Genomic DNA, 22,624 nt, shown 5'->3' on the forward strand with positions numbered 1-22,624 from the left:
GAGGAAGTTTTATTTTCAAAACACGTTTTACATTTATTGTTTTGAATATATTCTTGGATTTCTGTTACAAGATTTTTTTATTCCTAAACTTTTTCTTGCTTGATTCTATGTATATATATTTTTAAAACCATTGAACGTGCTATAACATTAATTTTTCGTTAACTTGCGTGTAAATTTGTGCCATTAGTGCCTCATTTTGGTACTTTATTTATTATAACTATATATTTACATATCATATTTACATCATTATTTTGTTTTAATTTTAAATTCCCTACAAGTTTGGTTCACATTGGGAAAAATTCTACAAAAGTGCTTATTTTACTTTTCTTTTGCTAGCGATCGTTTCAAATTCAACATGGAATTAAATTGCGCAATGAAATTTACATTTAGCACAAAGAACTTCGTGTATCGTCTCTTAAAAATATACACAAAAAGAAACAGAAAAAATAAAAACAGATACAGGCTTACAACAAACAGCGTTTGAACAATTTTCCCTTGAACTCTGTAGTTTCCGAGTATCCCCTGAACGCATCACCATGTCCAGCGGCTGTCAGCGGTGATGAGGGAAATTATCCTTCTTTGGTCTAACACGGATCCAAACAGGCTGGAGGTGATTCCTGAAACAGAAAATGGGAAACGCGGACACCAAACTTCACTTCAGAAAAGCGGTGATTCAGCTCACAACCAAAACGCAGGTCGGTTTTTCAAAATAAAACTCTAAAAATGACAGAGACGTTTGAGGAGAGCGTCGGTTTGTGGTTTAAAGTCAGCTGGGGAGATAAAGTTAGTGTGCCAGATGGTAGCTTCAGCTGCAGCCCTTTGGATAGAAAGTGTGCTCTATTTACATGGGAAACACTCCAAGCGGTTTCTAAAATAGGATTTCAATCAATTTACACAATTATCTTTTGAAATATTGTGATTTTTTTGAGTTTTAAGTCTCATGAGAGGCTTGCTTTTGGCCTTCAGATGACACAACTCCCTCTCATTTTTGTTTTACTTCTTAAACGAACCTTTAAACGCTGCTAAAGGAACATTTATCTTGAAATACATTGATTTTGATATGATCTACAGCACAAAGGTGAGGACTGTATCCCTAGCAGGTGTATTTAAGGTGGACCTAACCAGATAAAGTTGATGTGGCTCTGTTCTCCAACTCTCTGTTCCAGTATGACATTTGGGATGTAGCTACCATGTTAGCCCATTAATATATATACACTGTGTGGACTGAAGTATTTGCCTTCACCAGTTAATTATTGAATTCAGGCGTTTTGATCAGACTCGTTGCCACCGGTGTTTAAAATCATCACCTAGCCATGCAGTCTCCATTTACAAACATCTGTGATCCTAAATGGGTCGTTCTGAAGAGCTCAGTGACTTAAACAATCAATAAATAACCCACTAAGGGAAAATGTGACTTTAAATATGTGAAATTTAACCGAATTTGACTCATCCATATCTGGGGCATGATCTGACTCTGTTATCAGACCTGCTTTGGTTTTAAATTTGGGATGCAGCTGGAAGAAAAGTCCAAGTCTATATATTTTAGCAATCAACAGCTTTATTCAAGCCAAAAAAAAAAAAAAAAGTTACTAAACATCTGTATTTTTGTGTAGAACAAAACTGAGAGAAGTTAAGTTGCAGCTTAGGTAAATATATTGTTTGTTTTTACTGCTTTTTGGAAACTTTATGACAAATTGAATAATCCATTTATCTTTAGGGCACAAAAAAATTGCAAGCAAACACCATCACACTGTGTAAATTGGACAAACAGATTGGCAGCGTTTCAGTGCTGAAACCTTGCTATTGCATTTGTACATTTTGCAGGATTTTGCATGCAACATTTGATGGATTCATTGCTCCCCTGCTGACCTAAATATGTAGTTTTTTTTAGATGCTATTGATAAGTAAACAACTCTGCAAAAAGAATTTTAGTATAAAAAATTCTGGCGCCCTTAATCGATGTAGAAGCTACCTTTATGTTTCCTTTAGCATCTTAAATGCACTCTTTATGTCTAATCCAGACCCATCTATGTGTGGATTTTTAAAACAACTGTCAGATTCTTCTTTCTTTTTTACCAAATAACCAGCTGATGGAGTCATAAAGTAGTGAAAGTGTTAAAATAGCACACACAGGATGTAGGCAGATTGATGTATACCCTTGCTGTGATTGTTTTCTCAGTAATATTGCTGCCTGTTGTCATCAGTCTATCTTTAGCAGCTGCCATGAATAATGAATGAAGATGAGTGCAGAATCACAGCTGGAGCTCATGTGGAGGTCACAGCTCTGAGATGCGGTGCTGCTCTGGACTGAAATGAGGATACTTGGGTCAAATTAAAAATACTTACATACAAACTCAATGACATATTTGTGTTTGTCCTCCTGCAGCCCGTAGAGGCCACAGACGACGCCTTCTGGGATCAGTTCTGGGCCGACACCTCCACCAACGTCCAGGACATTTTCGCTCTGGTGCCAGCCGCAGAAATCCGAGCTGTTAGAGAGGAGTCACCGTCAAACCTGGCAACCCTCTGCTACAAGGTAACCTGGGTTAACACCAGGGTCTTTTTTGACCCCAGCCCGCAGCACTTGAACTTCCTCTCAATCCACCACTGTCTGTGCTCCATCCTGGATACAGTCAGACTCTGAGGAATGCTGCTGTTTGTTGTTCCCACCCTTTAACTGTTACACCTCATTGTTGTGAACATTAAAGGTATCTGGGGAAAGCAGCTAAAACAGGCAGGAAGCAGACATTTTTATCATCAAAAAAATTGCAATTGCATGTTTCTGTTTGCAAGCTGCAGAGTAGAGCAGATAGTTTTGAGCTGGATTGATATTTACTTATTTTTCTGATCAGATCTGTCTTGGTTTCGAGCCAGTAGTTGTCCACTTTAGGGCAGAATTCTTTCTCCCTTCCTAGACAAAGTCAAGCAGTTACCACTGACAGAGTATTTGAATGCATACTTATTTTGGGGGGAAATGCTCCTTTGTTTTTTTTTTTCCCCTTAATTTCAAGTTAGTCGATTATTATAAACCAACAAGAAGCACATTCAGACTTCTTTCTAAAGTGGTCTAGGATGCCTTTAACCTTGTATCCTTTATTCTTTCAACACTAATGGGTCCAGATAAATAAGGGCCAAGGACATTAATTTTATGATCTTTGTAGAGTATCTTTGTAGAGTATCTATCACACAGTATCTGTGTGGTCCTACCTCTTCCCCTTGTTCTTTTTTTATTCTTAGGCGGTGGAGAGGTTAGTCCAGGGTGCAGACTCCGGCTGCCCCTCAGACAAAGAGCGCCAGGTTGTCTTAAACTGCACCCGCCTGCTCACACGCATCCTGCCCTACATCTTCGAGGACGCCGACTGGAGAGGCTTCTTCTGGTCCACCGTGCCTGGAGCCGGCAGAGCGCGGGTATGACTCTGACACAAATGCACTGACAAGATCTTTTAGAGGAGCGATCATGCAGGTGTAAACCTGCAACATTTAGAGGTTTCTTTAAACTACAATGATGATCACAACAGTGGTAGATTTATTCATTTATAACCTCTAAATCAGTGATGCTCAATGCCTGGCTCATTTCTGATGATTTGTGGCTCTTTTATGTCTTAATTCGATAGATTATTCCCCCAGAAAATCTTAAAAAGGAAATTTTTTCCTTTGTCTGGATATTTCTATTGCCCTTATTTCAATTTTTTGCTACTACTATTCCATTTTTACTGCTTTTAGCCCATTTTTGCCACTTCTTTTTGACACGTTTATCCTGCTATTTGCAATTTTTTTTAGCCTTTTTGAGTCTTTTTTTTGCCACTTTTCACCCATTTAAGCTGTATTTTGCAATTAAATGCCACCTATTTCCCATTTTGCCAGTCTTTGATGCTTTTTGCCCATTTTCCCACCTTTCTTCTGATTTTTTGCCCATTTTAAACACTTTTCACACATTTTTTTGCCGCAGTTTTGCCACTTTTGGACCATTTCTGCCTCCTGTAACTCATTTTTCTCCACTTCTCATGCATTTTTTGCCACTTTCTGCCTCATTTTACCACTGTTTCTCCCCATTTTTGCCACTTTTCTCCCAGTTTGTGTCACTTTAAGCCCATTTTTACAACTTCTTTCTGTCAATTTTCAACGATTTGTAACACTTTTATCCTGCTTTTTGCATTTTTATGCACTTGTTGCCTGTTTTTTGCCACTTCTAGCCCATTTAAGCTGCCTTAAAATGCCACTTTATTCTTGTTTTCCAATTTCAGTCACTTTTCACTTCTTTTTTGCTAGGGGTTTGCCACTTTTGGACCATTTCTGCCACCTGTAACTCATTTTTTTGCTACTTCTCATCCACCTTTTGCCTTTTTCAGCCCTATTTTGCCACTTTATCTCCCCATTTTTGCCACTTTTCTCTGAGTGTTTGCCCCTTTTTGCCTAATTTTGCCACCTTTTTTTCTGGCATTTGCCATGTTCCCCACCTTTTTTTCTGATTTTTGCCACATGTTGACAATTTTTTGTCACTTTAACTTCTTTTTTGGTCACTTCCTGCCCAATTTGCCACTTTCTGCCACTTTTGTCTCTGTTAACTTATTTTAATTGTCACATTTACACTTACAGTGTGGCTCTTGCAAATGTATTTTTCAACAGTTTGGCTCTTTGGTTAAGCAGGGTTGAGTAACACTGCTCTAAATGAATAGTATTTTGATTATATTGTCTGTCAGTCCTTTACCTAGGCTCTAATAGCAAAATACTGCCTCAAAGGAGCAATAATCCACCTTCTCTTCTAGCTGAACTCACCTCTTTCTGTGTGGCTGTGGTTGTTTTTACTGCAAGAGTTAAAGGCAGTCCCCGTCTTTATCTCCTTGATCGACAGTGGTGTTAAATGATTTTTTTTTTTTTTTAATTTACAGGAAGTAATTTAGTGGTAGTGACTGGAAACGCCATTAACAGTTTGATGTGACAACAGCGGCTAATCACATAAGCACGCTCAGACAGACTTTGGCTGGATACAAAGACAACAAACAATCTATTATGTCACCTTTTAAGGGAGCAGTTCACTCAAATAATCATAATTCTCACAATAGATTTGAAGTTAGAGCAAAGATGTTTGTTTTTTTTTTTTTGTTTTCTCTATTAGCTTAAATATTTGAGAGAATAAAGATCCTCTACAGCAGTTGTTCTATACTGGTCAGGACCCACCACCAACTCTTTATGAGAGACTGTGACCCATTATTTTTTAAAATTCAACCAGTTAAATCAATTTAATGGAAAATTTCGCTTTTTTGGATCTAAGATGGAACAAACATAGTTGAACACATGCATACATTTCATTTATACTGCCTTTACTGAGATATTATGGAAATGTTGGTGCTTTCTTAAAGAATTACCTCATTATCTCATTGCTATGTTCATAATAAAACAAAGAAGTCAAAACCTTAAGAAAATCCTCAAATGTGTTTTTGAAGAGAGAACAAAATAAAATAGAAGTATGGATGTGTGTCCACTTGGGGATTCCATACATCCTAGACTTTTTTCAGCTTTATTTCTTAAGGAACTCATTTGTGACCCACTCCTGGGTCCTGACCCGCCACTTGAGAACCTCTTCTCTGCAGCTAATATAAGCTAATAGGTTTCTGCAGTGATGGTGTATTTTTATAGCCTAACCTAGAAGTTAGGATTACGCTGGTTTTATTGGCCTATGGGTTTTTGGATTTCTACTTATCAAACATAAGTTCTGTTGTAAAAGGTTTAGGCTTTAAGTCCTGTGCATGAGCTTTAGGCATGCAGGGTGATGAGGATTCATTATGGGGCCTGATGTGACGTCAGGAAATCCTTCGATTTTTGGAAATGGATGAGAAAGTTCCACATTTGAGTCAATTTCTGTGAGGTACTTTTACATCCCTTGGTTTTTTTGTATGTTTTGATGCAAATGAAATGATTATATTGAAGTGAAGGGTTTTAAATGGTCATAAAGTTCCCCTTTTCTCTCCGAGTCTCCCTCCTGTGTTGGGACCCTCAGGACTTCATAGACGAGAATCCATCAGCGGTCTTTCAGCTCCGCAGACATCAGAGGATTGTAAACCCTCTGAGATTCTCAGTTCTGATAATCTGCAGCGTTTAGAGACGATGCTGTGGTCTGATCCAGGATCTGGACTGTAAGATGAGACTGTTGTTGCTGCTGTGATGCTGTCCAGCTCAGACCCCCTCCTCTTCCTCCCCCCTGTCCCGAAGGCAGCTGGTTCTCTGGTTACCTGGTCGGCTGGGACCCGCAGTGCAAACACTGCCCATATTGTATCTCCCTCTCCTCCTGGTCAGTGGTTGAATTAAGGAGGGATTGAATGTCCCTTAATTAAAGTGTGGGACCGAGGCAAAGAGCAGAGCTGCTGCAGGAAGAAACAGGCTGATGGTTGTTTGTTTAAATTCAGTTTAAGATTTAGAGAGAAAATACTGATGTCAACTTCATTTAAATGAGGCATATCTGTCTATTACATCTGGCATGTTACTTCATACATATTTGTACTGAACTATTGTTTATGCTTGGTGCATAAAAGAGCTGTTGATCCTAAAGAAGAGTTATCACGATACTGGAGTTTTGAAAATAAAATTATATCAATACCTGTTTGTTACCAGTGCAACAAAAATAGAGGTCATAGGCACTAAAATAAAAAAAAAAAAAAACATTTTTAAATTTTAAATACCAGGAAATGCAAGCAAACTCTTGCACATCGAAACTAAACTGAAATGCTTTAGCACCAAACTGATCTTACCCATATTTCCTCCACTGATGTCTGTCCAGTCTCACTCGTTGTGACAAGAAATCTGTTTTTTTTTTGTTTTTTTTTTTTAAGAGATCCAGATTATTTTGCTCAGCTCAGTACAGTTGGTTAGCTCCATAGACTGTAGAAAGAATTGGACAAACCCCATGTGACGTCAGCCGTCTGCTTAAAATAGGCGGACTCAAACAGCTCTTGAAGCCAATCCGCGGAGGCTTCCATATTGAAATCGCTGTCTCAACCGAACTTTGGATCAACCTAACGACCCGCCAACTAAGCTCGACTTCCTGTCAGCTAGCTAGCTAGCATTCTGGTTGACAGAAACGTAGCTTCTGCCTGTCGAGCTATCTGTCAATCAAATAAGACGCGGCAATCAGTGCGCAGTGAGGTTTTTCTTGAATATAATCTAAACCATTGTGGTGCAAAAAAATTCACACACATGAGGACACTAGCTGATGAGACATGTTTGCTTTTTTGAGCCAGGCTGTAAACCAGTTTATTTCTAGTGTAAAAACCAGCTGTTTAACAGGTGATCAGACGTGACCTCCAGTGTTCCTGCAGCCAGCCTCAAGTGGACACTCGCGTTATTGCGATTTTTTGCACTTCTGCATCAGCTTCATTTTTCAGGACAAGAGGTTGCCACTTGGTAAACTCTCAAACAGCTCTTCATTTGGTCCAAGTTTGGCTTTTTAAGTGTGGATTAAATAAAGACAAAGGATGGAGGTCCAGTGAGGTTCATTTGGTCTACTGTTAATTTATTCTTAACAATTCTTTTGACAGGCCAGAAAGTTTTTTCATACCTGACAGTTTCGACTGCTCACTCGCAGTATTCTGCACACGAGCAACAAAACACAAAGCAGAACAAGAACAAATCTGCCATTTCCGACCATTGCAAAAGAGAAAACCACATCATGGACTGGGATGGAGAAAACATCACTGGGACAGAGGACAACAAACATCGTGGCTGGATTAAAGAGGCAATCGAAACACGGAAACGCGCCCACAGGACTATAAACCGGGATGAGGGGGCCTTTTTACCCTCACACACCTGGGATATTGTCCTGAAGAAGTCGGACTGCAGATTGCGCTGTTGTCCTGCCTCTACCGGTAGGAAGACAGTGCCAAAACCTGTGTAAATCAGCTGACAAGACACGTCACAGCAACATCACGTGACCACTCTGAGGGAGACTGTGAGTGAGCTGTCAAAACTGTCAGTTATGAAAAAACTCTCTGGTCTGTCAAAAGAATCGTAATATAATATTGAAGAGTCGTTTTGCAGCACAGGCTCGTTAGTGTACTGCACATCTTTCCTCAGAAACTCACTCCACAAGGTTTATTTAGTTGGAAGTCTATTGCTGTTTAAATTTAGAGAATGTTTGTGACAAAATGAGGGATTTTTATGATATATTAAGGAGACTCCTGTTTTCCTTTATCCGGCTAGAAAAACTAGGATGTCTGCAGGACTGAGTATTTGTGATAATGATCACCTCCATGCCAGGTAAATCAGTTAAACTGTCCCTTTTTTGTAAAGTGTAGGGATCGTACTCAATGTATGGAGAATTTTCTGATGATAACTGCAGCGTAGAGGCCCATTTAGAGCTGTAAGGTAGAAAACTTTTCAGTTCCCATTCATTCCTAATTGATGTCCCCTGCTTCCTGACCCCAACGCCTCATCAGAATCACGTGACTGCAAAGAACCCATTGTGGCCACTTGCCCAGTACCGCCATCTACCGCCAGGCTGTCCTGGGGCAACCCTCAATTTCCCAGTAGAGACCTATGGCCTTAGTCTTTGAGGTGCTGACCCTCATTCTGACTGCTTCGGACTGGGCTGCAAACTATCCAAGTGCCTGCTTGAGGCCAACAGAACCACATCATCTTCAAAAAGCAGATAGGAAATTCTAAAGTCTCCAAAACGGCAAACCCTCCTTCCCTCTGCAAATTCACAAACAGCTGCCTCATATATTATGTACAAATATTAATTATTTGTACTGATTTTTTCAAATAATTGGCATGAAAAGTGGTGTAGAAAGAAAAAATGCTGTCATGCTTTGTGTTACAAATGGAAAGTGCGTCTTTATGGAGTAGTTTTGCTGTTTTGCCACTTCACTTAAACTTCACCTACTTGTCTCTTTATTCTGCAGCATTTGGATGATGATGGTGACGATGATGAAGCTCGACCGCTGGCTGAGTCTCTGCTTCTCGCCATCGCCGATCTGCTCTTCTGTCCAGATTTTACCACTCAGAGCCACAAGAAGAACAGCGCAGTGAGTCCACTACAACTCTTCATGTACAAAATGTTAGAAAGGATCGCTCAAACATCTGAGGTGGTAATTTAAGAGTCGTTCCATGTAAGGAGTCAAACTCGCGTGCTCAAGCTCTGTTTGCTTTCTTTCAGCCCTGAAGCTACAACAGTTCAAACACCGCACTGCTGGTATAAAAGGAGGCTTGTCTGTATTACTCAGCCCGTGGTGATACCAGCTATCTCCTTCACACAATCCTCTCAGGCAGTAGCTTCTGTTAATGAGTTACTCAGCAGGGACCGAGAGTGGGAGGAGTGGCCATGTTTGTCTAAAGGGCTGAGGAGAGCAGGGTGGACGCGTCTCAACTGTGTTGAGTAAACACCGTCTGTCCGTCCTGTAGGAGCAGCTCTCACACCTTTAGAGTCTGCCTCCCTCAGAGGAAATGTTTGAGTCAGTGGAGCGTGTTTAAAAATGCAGCAGAAGGTGGAAAATGACCAGCGGCGGTCGTTTGTTCCCACCTGGCCTCATGCATGAGAAGTCTCCTCCCAGTAAGGGTTTTTGAGGTCAAATTGTGTTTGTATTAAAGGCTCAGGTCAACCAAATTACCCAGAAAGCCATATCACCTGACTCTTAATGGTGTAAACAGACTGAAAGTTCAGGTTTCATTTGCAAAAGATACCTGCAGCTCCCTCATTACTACTGCTTCATCCACTGTCCGAACAAAAGAAGCTCAAAAATCCATACATCCATCTTCTTCTGCTTATCTTAAGTCGGGATGCGGTGGCTACAGGCCAAGCAAGTCCACCCAGACATCTCCTTCCCCAGCAACGTATTCCAGCTCTTCCTCGGGGATTTAGTGGCATTCCCAGGCCAGATGAGCAATATAATCCCCTCAGTGAGTCCTGGGTCTATCTCCTGGGGTATCCATCCAGTTGGACGTGCCTGGAAGACCTTCACAGGGAGGCGACCAGAAGGCATCCTGATCAGATGCCCGAACCACCTTAACTGGCTCCTTTCAAGGTGAAGGAGCAGTGCCTCTACTCTGAGATCCCTCTGGATGTCTGAGCTCCTCACCCTGTCTCTGAGGCTGAACTCAGACGCCATCCTGGGAAATCTCCTTTTGACTGCTTGAGCCCACAATGTCATGCTTTTGTCAAGCTCATGACCATAGGTGAGGGTTGGAACGAAGATCGACTGATAAACTTAGTTTTGTCCCCAGCTCAGCTCTGTCTTTACCAAGATGGTATGGTAGAACATCGTCAGTACCAGTCTGCCTTTCGATCTCATAGTCCATTTCCCCCTTACTCATAAACAAGACCCTGAGATACTTAAACTCCTTCACTTGGGGCAAAGACACCCTCCCCACCTAGAGAAAGCAATCTACCGTTTTACAGCACAAAACTATGGCCTCGGACTTGGAGGTGCTGACTCTCGCCCTGACTGCTTTGCATTCAGTCACAAACCCAATCGACAAACCTCCTCCCCCTTGAGATCCTGTCTGTGAAAACCACAAACAGAACTGGGGATAAGGGGCAGCCCTGGCAGAGGCCATCATGCACTGGGAACGTGTTCGACGTTGTGCCTAGGATGCAGAAACAACTCTGACTTTAGTCATAGAGGCTCGCCACTGCATCCACAGAACCCCGTATTCCTGCAGCACCTCCTGTGGGAGTCATAAGTCTTCTCCAAGTCCAGAAAAATCATGTTAACTGGATGAGCAAACTCCCATGTTCCGTCAAGGTGCCTTGCAAGAGCAACGAGCCCTGTCCTCTGTCTCATGACCAGGATGGATCTGCGTTATTCCTTCAGTATCTAAGGTTTGACAATAGGCTAGAGCAGTGGTTCCCAACCTTTTCCAACTCAGGGCCCACTTTTAAGTCTTCACGGCCCACCTCCGACCTCATAAATACGGAGGCCATATAATGCGTTCTCAGAGAACTTTTTTTATTGAAGATTGAACATAAAGGAGTGAACTGAATACAGGAGAAACATGTTGGAAGCTCCACAGTCGCTAACGCAGCATCTGTAACATGTTGCAACACCTTCAATATTACAGTTTTCAAGGAGCTGTCCACACAATAACCTCTAGATAACAACAAAAGTTCCTATCTCTCATGATCTGAAATGATTTGGCGGCCCACTTGCAATACCTTTGCAGCCCACCAGGGGGCCACGGCCCACAGGTTGGGAATCACTGGGCTAGAGCCTCCTTTTCAGCACCCTAGAGTGGAATTTCCCTGGGTAGCTGAGCAGTGTGATACCCTCATAATTGGAGCACACCCTCTGGTCCTCCTTTTTAGAAATAGGAACCACCATCCCACCCTACTGCTCCACAGGTACTGTCCTAGTCTTCCATGGGACAAAGAGGAGGCATGTCAGCCATGACAGTCCTTAAAAAGAAAGATGACAGCTATTAAAATGGTCTTTTCTGCACTTTAAGTTGCATTTTTACCTTTCCCAGCATTAAAAAAATAATTTAGATGCTGATGAAGCAACAATGGCAGTTTACTCATGCAGTTGTTGCCAAATTTGCTCAGCTTTAACCTAATCCAGTAGTTTTAGGGTTGCAAAAGGGTTTAAAGTACAAATATTAATAGATGAGGTTTATTTTGTATTAAATATCAAATAAATATGGAAAAAGTTATTTGCGACTCACGCATCGATGAATTTCATTAGAAATCCCCACATAAACACGGTTTGTGTTTGTGTTGAGTGTCCTGGCCTGTCGCCCTTTGCTGTCAGTTTAAGTCCTGGAGAATGATGGCAGCTCCTCGTCACGTCTATTCATAAAGCCGACGTTATCAGAGCTGAGGTGTCAGACATACAGTTTGTCAGCAGAGGACAGACACTTGTTGAATCACGCTGTAGTAGGTGTTAACATGGCCGCTCTGCTCCAAACAGACCTTTAACTGTGAGAGAAAGAGAACAGAGAATATTAAAATAACTAAAGAATAAAATAATGTCACTTTATTCAGATCCTTATTTACGTTATCAGTACGATAGTAAAGAATACTCTCATAATGCCTTTTTTTGTTAAGTGTTTTTGCCTTCGACAACCTAGAAACAAAATACCTCATCAGTATGTGCCTACTTTGATGCTTTCATCAGCTCAAACACTCATGATGAAGGCATTTGTGTTCTGTGGTGTAGGATTTTTCTGAGGATATCCGCTCCATCGACAGCTGTGAGTACATCTGGGAGGCCGGGGTTGGCTTTGCTCAGTCTCCTCCTCTGAATTACGTCCATGACCTTAACAGGTAAGACGCCGAAAGACCTGTTTTACTATAGTTGTTAGGTTAATATTATAACTTTTAAATTAAACTTTATTAAAAAGTTGCAATCAGTTCAGAATAGAAAACTAGTTAACCTGTAGTTTTGCTTTAAGAAATTAATATTTCTGGTCCAACTGATCAGGACGGAGCTGCTGAAGCTGCTGCTCACGTGTTTCTCTGAGGCGATGTACCTCCCTCCGTCCTCTGACAGGAAAAACCTCAATCCCTGGGTCTCCTTCTTCTGCTCTGCAGAAAACAGGTAACACATGCAGCTACAGAAACCACTGACTCACTTGTAAAAATGTGTTGAAAATTTACCAACCCTAAAATCACTGGTCACATCTCTAAAGTCAGGAGAGTCAAAGCACATGACACAATGTTGCTGCAGTAAAAGTTAAAATGCTGCTGGTCCCCAACCTTCCCTAAAATACCTGTATATTGAATTCTGATGTTATTTTTACAAATGCACTTAAAGCACAGGGACATGACCATTTCTACCCCAAAAGACCTCAGGCTGTCACTGAATTTGCTGCATCTAAGTTGCTGAATTTTTTGGCAGTGGTAGCAGCATCTTAGTTACTTAGCAGCATTTATTGTTTCTCATGCAGTGAGTTCCCTAATGGACCAATTTTATAAGCTTGTTAGTTTAATTAAACCAGGCTGAGGAGTTTTTAGGTTGTTAATAACCAGAATAAATGTGCTGATCAAAGGTGAGTCTGAATGACAGTTCCAGAGGTGATTCAGAGATATCGCACCTATCCAGTGTTATGGAGAGACATGACCTTTAATAACCCTGCATGGACAAACTCAGGGAAAAGGCACCCAGTATGTAAACAACCCTAAACATGTTGAATCTGGTGGAGTTAATTGAAAGGAAGATAAAAAAGGAGCTCCTAGTTCAAATTTGACCTTGACCATGTGTCTATGCTTTATGCTGTGTACCATAAACGTCTCGCCTGAAGAGCCTTTGACTGATCGTCTCTAACACATGGAAACTCTGACAGCACAAAGATAAACAGCAGCCTTACAGCTTTCACTACCTTTAACCTTCACACAGACACGCTCTGCCTCTCTTCACCTCCCTGCTCAACGTGGTGTGTGCGTACGACCCCGTGGGCTACGGCATCCCCTACAACCACCTGCTGTTCTCCGACCACCGAGAGCAGCTGGTGGAGCAGGCTGTCCAGATCCTTATCGTCACCCTGGAGCACGATGCCGGGTCGGCCACCAGCGCCGCACTCAAGGCCCTGGAGACCGCCGTGTCGTCCTCAGGTGTGGAGGATGTAGAGGTAAGAGCAAATGAAAAAGTTAACACTTTAAGACATTACATAAAAATATAATGATAAGGTTTCTACGGTGGCCCTGAAGGGCAACAACAAAAACATTCAAAGAGACACAAAAACATTTCCTAAGATATATAAACAATGTCCTATTACAATAATTACAATTTTTTTTTGCTTTTTATGTTTTTAATGTCATGTTCTTACATTTCATAAAATGTTTTTGCATTTTACAAAATGTTTTTGCATTACGTGTTTTTACATTTTTCAGATGTCTTTACATTTAACTTTGTTGCATCACAAAATATGTTTTCACATTGCTCAACATATTTTTCTGCATTTCATGTTTTTGCATTTCTTTTTGTTTTGGATTCTGCAAAATATTTTTGCATTTTACAAAATGTTTTTCCCTTTTTTGCATTTTACAAAATGTGTTTGCATTTTACGTTTTTGCATTTCATAATATTTTTTACCATTTCACAGCTTTCAATCTTACAAAATATTTTTGCATTACATGTGCTTGCATTTTACAAAGGTCTTTGCAGGTATTATTTTTGCATCACAGAAATTATGTTTTTTTGGCATTGCACAGAATTTTTCTGCATTTCATGTTTTTGCATTTAATTTTTTTTTGCATTTCACAGAATGGTTTTGCATTTCAAACATTTTTTTTTTTTGCTTTTTTGCATTTACAAAATGTGATTGCAGTTTAGTTTTTGCATTTTACAAATGCCCTGACATGTAATTTTTTTCACAAACTTTTTTTTCACAAAATGTCACCAAACATTTTGCATGCTGTTTTTTTTTTTTTTTAAACCTTTTTTTGCATTTCATGAAATGTTTTTGCATTTCATGTTTTTGCATTTCATGAAATGTTTCAGTATTTCACAAAATGTTTTTGTTTACATTCATTGTTTAAGTTTGGGTGTTTCTTTGCATCTTTGCATGTCATTAAATTATTATTATTTTTCTTTTTTTGCATTTAATAAATTATTCAAATGTTTCACATTTTCTTCTTGTTTCTCAAAATGTTTTTGTTTAATGAAATATGTTTCACTGGCTTTTGAGGGTTTTAGGAAATAATTTTTGTTTTTGTGAAACACTTATGTAGTCATTACTGATTTTTGCGGGAGAGTTTATGGGCTACCGTACAATCAAGACTTTGTTCACTCTTCTTTTTGTTTTTCAGCCGGTGGGACCTGATAACCTCTTTGTGAATTATCTGTCCAGGATCCACAGAGAAGAGGTACTAATACACCTAAAGACTTAGCATCAACTGTGGTGATTTTTCATGATGTTTAAGTGTTTTTCTGTTTTTTTATCAGGACTTGAGCTTCATCCTTAAAGGTCTGGCCCACCTGCTGAACAACCCTCTGATCCAGACGTACCTGCCTCGCTCCACCAAGAGGATCCAGTTTCACCAGGAGCTCCTGATACTCTTCTGGAAATTCTGCGACTTTAACAAGGTAAGAAAATAGATTTTTTTTTTGTAGAATGGCCTCAGAGCTCAAAAGAATCAGCATGAATGTCACTACAGTGCTGACTTGTTCAGCTATAACATTTCAGAAAGGAAATTTGAACACAGCTGTTTTCTGAATGAAAGAATTACTAACAACTCTTAAGACTCCTGTAATACTCGTGAATTTTATGTGAGTGTTAAAATGTAAGAATCACATGAAGTCCTGACTCTGTTGTGTTTGTAGAAGTTCCTGTTCTTTGTGCTGAAGAGCAGCGATGTGTTGGACATGCTCGTTCCCATCCTCTTCAACCTGAACGATGCCAGAGCCGACCAGTGTGAGTCACTGCCTCTGTTTGTTCCAAAGATCAAATACTGATTTATACATAAGCATATAAAGATAGGTGTTAACATGCATGGATTATATTCAAATCTGCTCTAAAAACACCATGTTTTTGTTTCATGAGCAGCTCGTGTGGGCCTCATGCACATCGGCGTGTTCATCCTGCTGCTACTGAGTGGAGAGAGAAACTTTGGCGTTCGTCTGAATAAACCATACACGCTCAGAGTCCCCATGGATATTCCTGTTTTTACCGGAACCCACGCAGACCTGCTCATCGTGGTAAGAGGTCATGGGGGAAACAAAAGATGGCTGCTTTAGGTTGTCTGCAGTCATGTGACCCTGACAACGTGCAAATGTGTGATGGGGTCAGGAAGTGAAGAATGCTGTTAGAAATCAATGGGAACAGAGGAAGGTTAGTACATTAAAGCTTAAAAGAAAAAAACACTGTAGTTATCATCAGAAAATCCTACATATATTGAAAATGATTCCTGAATTTGACAAAAAAGTGATTATTCCCACGGGTTAACAGATTTACCTGACCTGAAGATAATAATATCACAGACTACACATCTAACCAGATGAAGAGAGATAAGTCTAGGGAAGTCTAGTACTGAGAGAAGAGGCTAGCTGAGCTTTTTTAACAGCTTTTCTCCCTTGCAGAAGTCACTGTCTGCCCCCCATCTGGGGTTCTCTGGGCAGACAGCATCAGATGTGATGCTGTCTGCCAACAACTCATAGTAAATTCACTATTTGTGAGCGATTGGGGCTGAGGCTACGAAGCAAGACTATATGATTTGTTGTATCAGTTTGTAGGAATGCTCAAAATTAGATTTATGCCAGTATCATATGACAATATTAATTACAAATTTCTTTTGGCTGATAATGATATTAAGACTAAAGTTCAGAACTAAAATTTCAATCCTGAAAAAGACCTTAAAGTTTGAGAAAAAAAGGATTAATAAAGAAGAAGACTTCAGCTGATAAAGGTCTGCTATCTTGCCCAAAACTCTGCAAAATTCTTTGTACATCAGGCTGATACTTACAGCTGATAATATTGGTTGCAAATGTCTGCAGAAATCTGTACATCTGTTGATACCAATAAGCCACTATCTGCCAATAGAGGGTATGCATTGATGCCACTTTTAGCACAGGATATCCGTACATTATTGGGACAGACAAAAGCGAGAGGAAAAACAGGCTAATATCCACTTAAATAAGGGATAACTGGCTTTGAAAGAGATCCATACAGTTTAATCAAAATGAAGTTGACCATAGTTGGTATGTATCCAGAGCATTTACTGGTCTTTGGCTGGTTTCACAGGCAGAAGTACTGCAGATATGGATTTAATGGGGACATATGATGCAAAAATCACTTTTTCAGGCTTTTCTAAAAATATGTGCCCCTGGCCTGTCCACAATCCCCTCAAGTACCAGAAAAATCCATTCCCTCACCCTCTCTTTCTCCACTTTACAGAAAATGTGTGCTGAAACAAGCCGTTCTCAGATTTTCCCCTCATGATGTCGTGGGGAGTTTGCCCCGCCCCCAGGTTCGGTTGGCCCTCCCCACTTGGAGGAAAGTTCTGCCCTCCTCTCAGAGCCATATCCAAAAGCCACACCCATTTCCTGAGAGGAGCGGAGTCAGGGGCGGAGTTAGATAGCTCAGTAACATCTAAAACCACAGACACAGAAACAGCTTATTTCAGAGCAGGGCTGAAACAGAGGGAGTTTTAGACATGCAGAAATCCAGTACTGGAGTGTTCAGCAACAGACTTCACAGGCATAAACTTGTCTTAAAGGGGTTAAATATGTCCCCTTTCAGTGGATATTAGTCTGTTATTTTTTTGTTTTCACCCAGTGAGCACACAGACATCTTTTGCTGCTCAGACTGGCTTTCAGCTCTTCCTGAAAGTGATGTGGAACTCCCTTTGGGTTGAGTGGAGAAACATTCTGAAACATGGCTGTCTGCTAAATGGAGAACAGGAGGAAAACAGACTAATATTCACTCAAATTAGGGATATTCAGTCTCAACAGAGATCCATGCTGTTAAACAAAGACACAGTGGACCATGGACATTGATATGTATTGACAAATTCAGTTTCCTGACCTTTTATTGACCAGATTTAGAGCATGGGACCTGAAGGCAAAATGAAGTTTTGGGTTCCTTAGAAGCTACAGATCAGTTCTTATTCTGTATTTTAAAAGCTAACTTTTAGTTTGTGTGTTTTACTTTACCTAAAACACCTTGGCTTTAAAGTAACATTTAAGATATTTATATTCAGGAAAATGCTTTTTAATAGTTAGAAAAATCATCATTTTTATTGTCATTTATTGATTCTGATTTATTGACCTGGGCTGCCGGTAGCTTGGCAGTGAGGTCATGCCCAATATACTGACTACAAAAAAATAAACCAGCTAATCCAATGTTACTCAACCCTGCTTAACCAAAGAGCTAAATTGTTGAAAAATACCTTCGCAAGAGCCACAATCTAAGTGGTGAAAAGTGGCAATTGAAATAGGTTAAAGCTGGCAAAAAGGTGAAAAGACGGCAAAAAAGTGGCAAAAACTGGTTGAAAAGTGACAAAAGTAGGGGAAGAAAGTGGCAAAATTTGACAACATAATTACTTATAGGTGGCCAAAACAGTCAAAAAGCAGCAAAAACATGGCAGGAAAATGAGTGAAAAGTGACTAAAATGAGCTAAAAGCAGAAAAAGGTGGGGAAAGTGGGTCAAAAGGGGCAAAATAGGCATAAAATGGCAGAAACTGGGTGAAAAATGGCAAAAATAATCAGATAAAGTGGCAGAATAAGGGCAAGAAGTGGCAAATTGGATGAGAAGTGACAATAAAATGAGTAACAGGTGGCAAAAATGGTCAGAATAATGGCATAGCCATGGCAAAAATGAGTGCAAAGTGAATTAAATGGGCAAAGGGCAGCAAAAAGGTGGGACAAATGGTCAAAAAATGGAAAAAAGTCGGGGAGCAGGTGGTCTAGTGGTTAAAGGCGCTCCCTATGTATGCGGGCGGCCTGGGTTCGAATCCGGCCCTTTACCGCATGTCTCTCCCCCACTCTTGACCCTGTTTCCGGCTCTATCCACTGTCCTCCTCTATCTAATAAAGGCACAAAAATGCCCAAAAATAAATCTTAAAAAAAAAAAAGAATGGAAAAAGTCCCATTAAATGCAAAAGTGGGCTTAAAGCAGTAAAATGGATTAAAAGTGGCAAAAATTGAAATGAAGTGGAAAAAAATGCAAGTAAGGGCAATGGAAATATACAGACAAAAATAGGATTGACAAATAAAGCAAATTCTCTGTGTGGGAAACGAACTGATTAATGTGACTTGCAATGGATAATTTCCGAGGTCAAAGTTTCCCTTTTTTTGAGGTTTTCTGGGGGAATAGTATTTCAAATTAAGGCATAAAAGAGTCACAAATCATGACGAAAGACCCACATGTGGTTTAAGAGCCAAGCATTGAGTATCACTGAGTTCATCTGTCCTCCAAGCTTATCTTCCACTTTTCCTCTTTTGTGTTCAGGTCTTTCATAAAATCATCACCAGTGGACACCAGCGTCTCCAGCCTCTGTTTGACTGTCTGCTCACCATCATAGTCAACAGTGAGTATTACTCATGGAATGCTGCCCCCTGGTGGACAAACAGATGTATTGCATTTGACTTTTTGTGCCTCACTCCACCACAGTCTCCCCTTATCTGAAGAGTCTGTCCATGGTCGCTGCCAACAAGCTGCTCCACCTGCTGGAGGCTTTCTCCACGCCGTGGTTCCTCTTCTCCTCCTCCCAGAACCACCACCTGGTCTTCTTCCTGCTGGAGGTCTTCAACAACATCATCCAGTATCAGTTTGATGGTGAGAACAAAGACTCAAGTCAACATTCAAATCGCTCCCAGCCTCCACTGATTCTTAAATCCCCCTCACAGGTAACTTTAACCTGGTCTACGCCATCATCAGGAAGAGGAATGTTTTCCACCAGCTGGCCAACCTGCCGTCTGATACGGCGTTAATCCAGAAAGCTCTGCAGAAGAAGAAGCAGACGGGGATTTCTAGAACAAACTCTAAGGAGAATGAGTCCATGGAGGGCTCCAGACCGGCTGTACCTGCTGAGCCCGGGACGTTTAAAACCAGTTTAGAGGCCACTCCAGGTAGGAAGTTTGAAGTATTTCATTAGCACTGCCATCAGTTAAATTTGCAAGCTGCTCTTGAAAATACCTTTGTGTGTCCTACAGGTATTGATAAGATCACAGAGAAGTCCCAGGTGAGTGAAGATGGTACGATGGTCACTGTTCCTCACTCAGAGCCTCCACAGATGATGGCTGACGGCAGAGCTGCAGCTGGAGCAAGTGACACAGAGTCGAATTCTGGGAGAGAACACGAGGTACAGCAGATCGTTATAAAGGAAGCTCTCTCTGTTTTAAGGTGTGTTTACCTGCCTTTAGTCCTATGCTTTTATTTTGTTAACAGTTGTACCACACAGAGTCAGAAGCAGCAAGGAGTCGTCTGTCCAGCGTGTCATCATCAGCAGCCTGGAGCGCCAATCCTGACTGGGTTAGTACAAATCTGTCCTGCTATAATACTTATCGTTGTTTCAGAAATATTCATCGTCTTGCCTGCCTCTTTTTTCTCTCAGGTGTTGTCCTGGAAGTCCAAGCTTCCTCTTCAGACCATCATGAGGCTCTTACAGGTTCTGGTCCCACAGGTGGAGAAGATCTGCATCGACAAGTAAGAAATTATTCAAGTTTTTATCTTAGACAGATTACAGTCGTTTTTTTCCACCATTAAAGGATGTATAAATCAATAAGTAAAACTTCCTATTTTAACTTTATCTTAATTTTAATTTCATGAGAAAGTAGAACTACCACCTGGCAGTTTCTTGCCTCAGAGAATTTTCCATTTGTCAGCCAGTGGAAGTACAATGGTGGGTTGGGCTGGTGGTTGGAGGTTTGTGTTGTAAAAATGTGTGCAAAGGTTGAAGAAAATCCCTTATATATAAGTTATTGTGCATAAGAATGATCTGGAAGACAAGAGATGAACATGAGGTCTAATTACATGGACCAGTGACAATCCAGTGATTTTATCTTTGTGTCAGGATCAACATTTGTGCAAAGTTGGATGAAATTTTACAAAGGGATTTGAGATAGTGCATTCACAATCTACAGCTCCCTGAATAAACTGTCATCTTTTTATGGTAATTTATTGAAATTCTATACTTTTACATGCTATATCATTGTTTATTGTAGGCCTGTATATTTATTTGCTGGCCTCGTTGATGTATTTTTTCTGCAGTCTGCAAAGCAAACTGCCCCGTACAGGGATACTTGAACCTTAGCAAGAAAGTCCTGGATGCACATACTGAGAATTTGAAAATAATGCTTCTGACCCAGGCTGTTGCAGGAGCTTAGGCATTAAAACTGACAAATGGATTATTCTGTTATTTCCTCTTGCATCCATAGTAGTTACTTTTTCTCTAAATACTAGAAAATGGACAGAAACGCCTCTTATAATTCCCCAAAGATCATAATAACACCTCACTAAAGTCTTTTTTTTGTCCAAAGTTTTCCCTCTTGTGGTGCTGGCTCTTCTGTAATGAATGCACCATTTTCTTCTCCAGCCAGTTGCTCATTTTCAGTGCATCTAATATTTTTTTTACTTTATGAAAACTTACCTTAGCATAGGAGGGGGTGAGGCTGCAGATGGCAGATCTCAGGCACCCTCTCTTGCAGACCACCCCTGTGAGATGCCCTCCTTCAGAGCGAAAGGACCGCAATTGGCCAGTACAGTGTACTTCCCATTTTAGGAGGGTTTTTTTTAATTATTTTTTTTATTCAACTTTATTTATAAACAAAGTCTAGCAGTTATATTCATGAAATAACCACATTACAAACATTACAGATGAAGAAACATATTATAAATAAAACAGAGAAAAAGGTCAGAGCTATAATCCAGGATTAAATTATGTACAGGCCCGTTTTAGAAGTAGTCTCACAAACTGTAGCTTGCTTTAGCTTTCTTACCTTTAGCTAAAGCCAACAAAGCTACACTAGCTATATAGTTAATGTTACAGCATAAGCCAGTGTAGCTACATTTTATTTTGAAAGAAAATGAGAAACTTAGGGTAGGTCAAAGATTATGACATGAACTTAATTGAAAAAAAGAGCTTGTTATGGATTGTAAAGGAAATAATAGAAGAGTAAAAAGACAACCTTTGACCTGTCCACTGAGCTGTCTGTGAGTTTTTCAAAGTGAATTGTCACATTACAGTTTTTTTAAAGGGACAATTAAGCATGCGATTAAAACAAATTAATGCACTATTTACGGACCTAAAATAATCAAAACAATGCTTCAACACTGACAGCCCGTTAAAATTTTTGAAATGACTAAATTGGTCAAATCCCAGGATCTTTTTAAAGTTAAGTGCATGTAAGATAAAGTGATGAAGATAAAATGTGAGTTTCTGTCTTTAGGGGTTTGACAGACGAGTCAGAAATCTTAAAGTTCCTCCAGCACGGCACGCTGGTCGGCCTCTTGCCTGTCCCTCATCCCATCCTCATCAGGAAGTACCAAGCCAACGCCGGCACCGCCATGTGGTTCAGGACATACATGTGGGGCGTCATCTACCTACGGTAAAACATCTGAACATGAGCCTGTGTTAAATGCATGTATTTATTTAGATGTCACAGTAAAACCTAATAATCACAGAGAACTTACTTTCACAGTTTGAGTTTTAACAATGGCCCGTTTCTCTTCCTGTACCCTTAGCAATGTGGATCCTCCAATCTGGTACGACACGGACATCAGGCTCTTTGAGATCCAGAGGATTTAAAGATGCCGGGTGGGATCCACGTTTCTGTTCGTTTCAGCCTGTCCACCTTCTGGGATCCGTGGAACTCCACACACCTTCTCTGGTGTTTTTTTTTTTCAGGAAATAAAAGCAGAGAGTGTGTTTTTCTTGGCTCTTCTTTATGACTGTTAGACCTCCGACCAAAAATGAAGGTGTAAAATATTTTAAGACTTGCCTTAAACTGCTTGTGTTAGAAGTTAGAGGCTGAAAATGGTCATGTAACGTGACAATGATCAATTTGCCAAAAACAAAAGTCATAGTTTCGATTGTTGATTGTTTTTGCACATGGTTTTGCAGCGTATCTTGGACTTGTTCAATGCATGTCTTTCTTGCCATTATCAGAAGCTCTAAACTGAACACTGAAGGATTCTGTCATACGAAAACTGTTCTGCTGATGGGAAACTGGATGATCTGACTGGGAACTGAAGCTCGAG

At 40.4% G+C, this 22,624-nt stretch overlaps 1 protein-coding gene across 1 annotated transcript; it reads left to right on the forward strand.

Annotated features, from left to right (window-relative positions):
- Nucleotides 1–538: 538 nt before the first annotated feature.
- LOC121528813 (protein HID1-like) lies at nucleotides 539–22,294 on the forward strand. The gene is made up of 19 exons (XM_041816422.1): nucleotides 539–695; nucleotides 2,387–2,536; nucleotides 3,238–3,408; nucleotides 8,895–9,017; nucleotides 12,144–12,250; nucleotides 12,408–12,524; nucleotides 13,323–13,554; nucleotides 14,735–14,791; nucleotides 14,871–15,011; nucleotides 15,249–15,339; nucleotides 15,472–15,623; nucleotides 18,875–18,953; nucleotides 19,037–19,201; nucleotides 19,273–19,494; nucleotides 19,579–19,727; nucleotides 19,814–19,897; nucleotides 19,980–20,071; nucleotides 21,814–21,972; nucleotides 22,109–22,294. The coding sequence occupies exons 1-19, from the start codon at nucleotides 630–632 to the stop codon at nucleotides 22,170–22,172; spliced, it is 2,421 nt and encodes an 806-aa protein (XP_041672356.1). The 5' UTR covers nucleotides 539–629; the 3' UTR covers nucleotides 22,173–22,294.
- The last annotated feature ends 330 nt before the right edge of the window (nucleotides 22,295–22,624 follow it).

The sequence above is a fragment of the Cheilinus undulatus genome, linkage group 20 (genome assembly GCF_018320785.1).
Source record: "Cheilinus undulatus linkage group 20, ASM1832078v1, whole genome shotgun sequence".
Taxonomy (NCBI): Eukaryota; Metazoa; Chordata; class Actinopteri; order Labriformes; family Labridae; genus Cheilinus; species Cheilinus undulatus.

Excerpts from the sequence above, each read along its gene's own strand:
- LOC121528813 (XM_041816422.1), top strand. The coding sequence starts at position 630 with ATGGGAAACGCGGACACCAAACTTCACTTCAGAAAAGCGGTGATTCAG. Across the intron at positions 19,495-19,578 it reads CAGTTTAGAGGCCACTCCAG|GTATTGATAAGATCACAGAG; the intron begins GTAGGAAGTTTG and ends TGTGTCCTACAG. Across the intron at positions 20,072-21,813 it reads GAGAAGATCTGCATCGACAA|GGGTTTGACAGACGAGTCAG; the intron begins GTAAGAAATTAT and ends TTCTGTCTTTAG.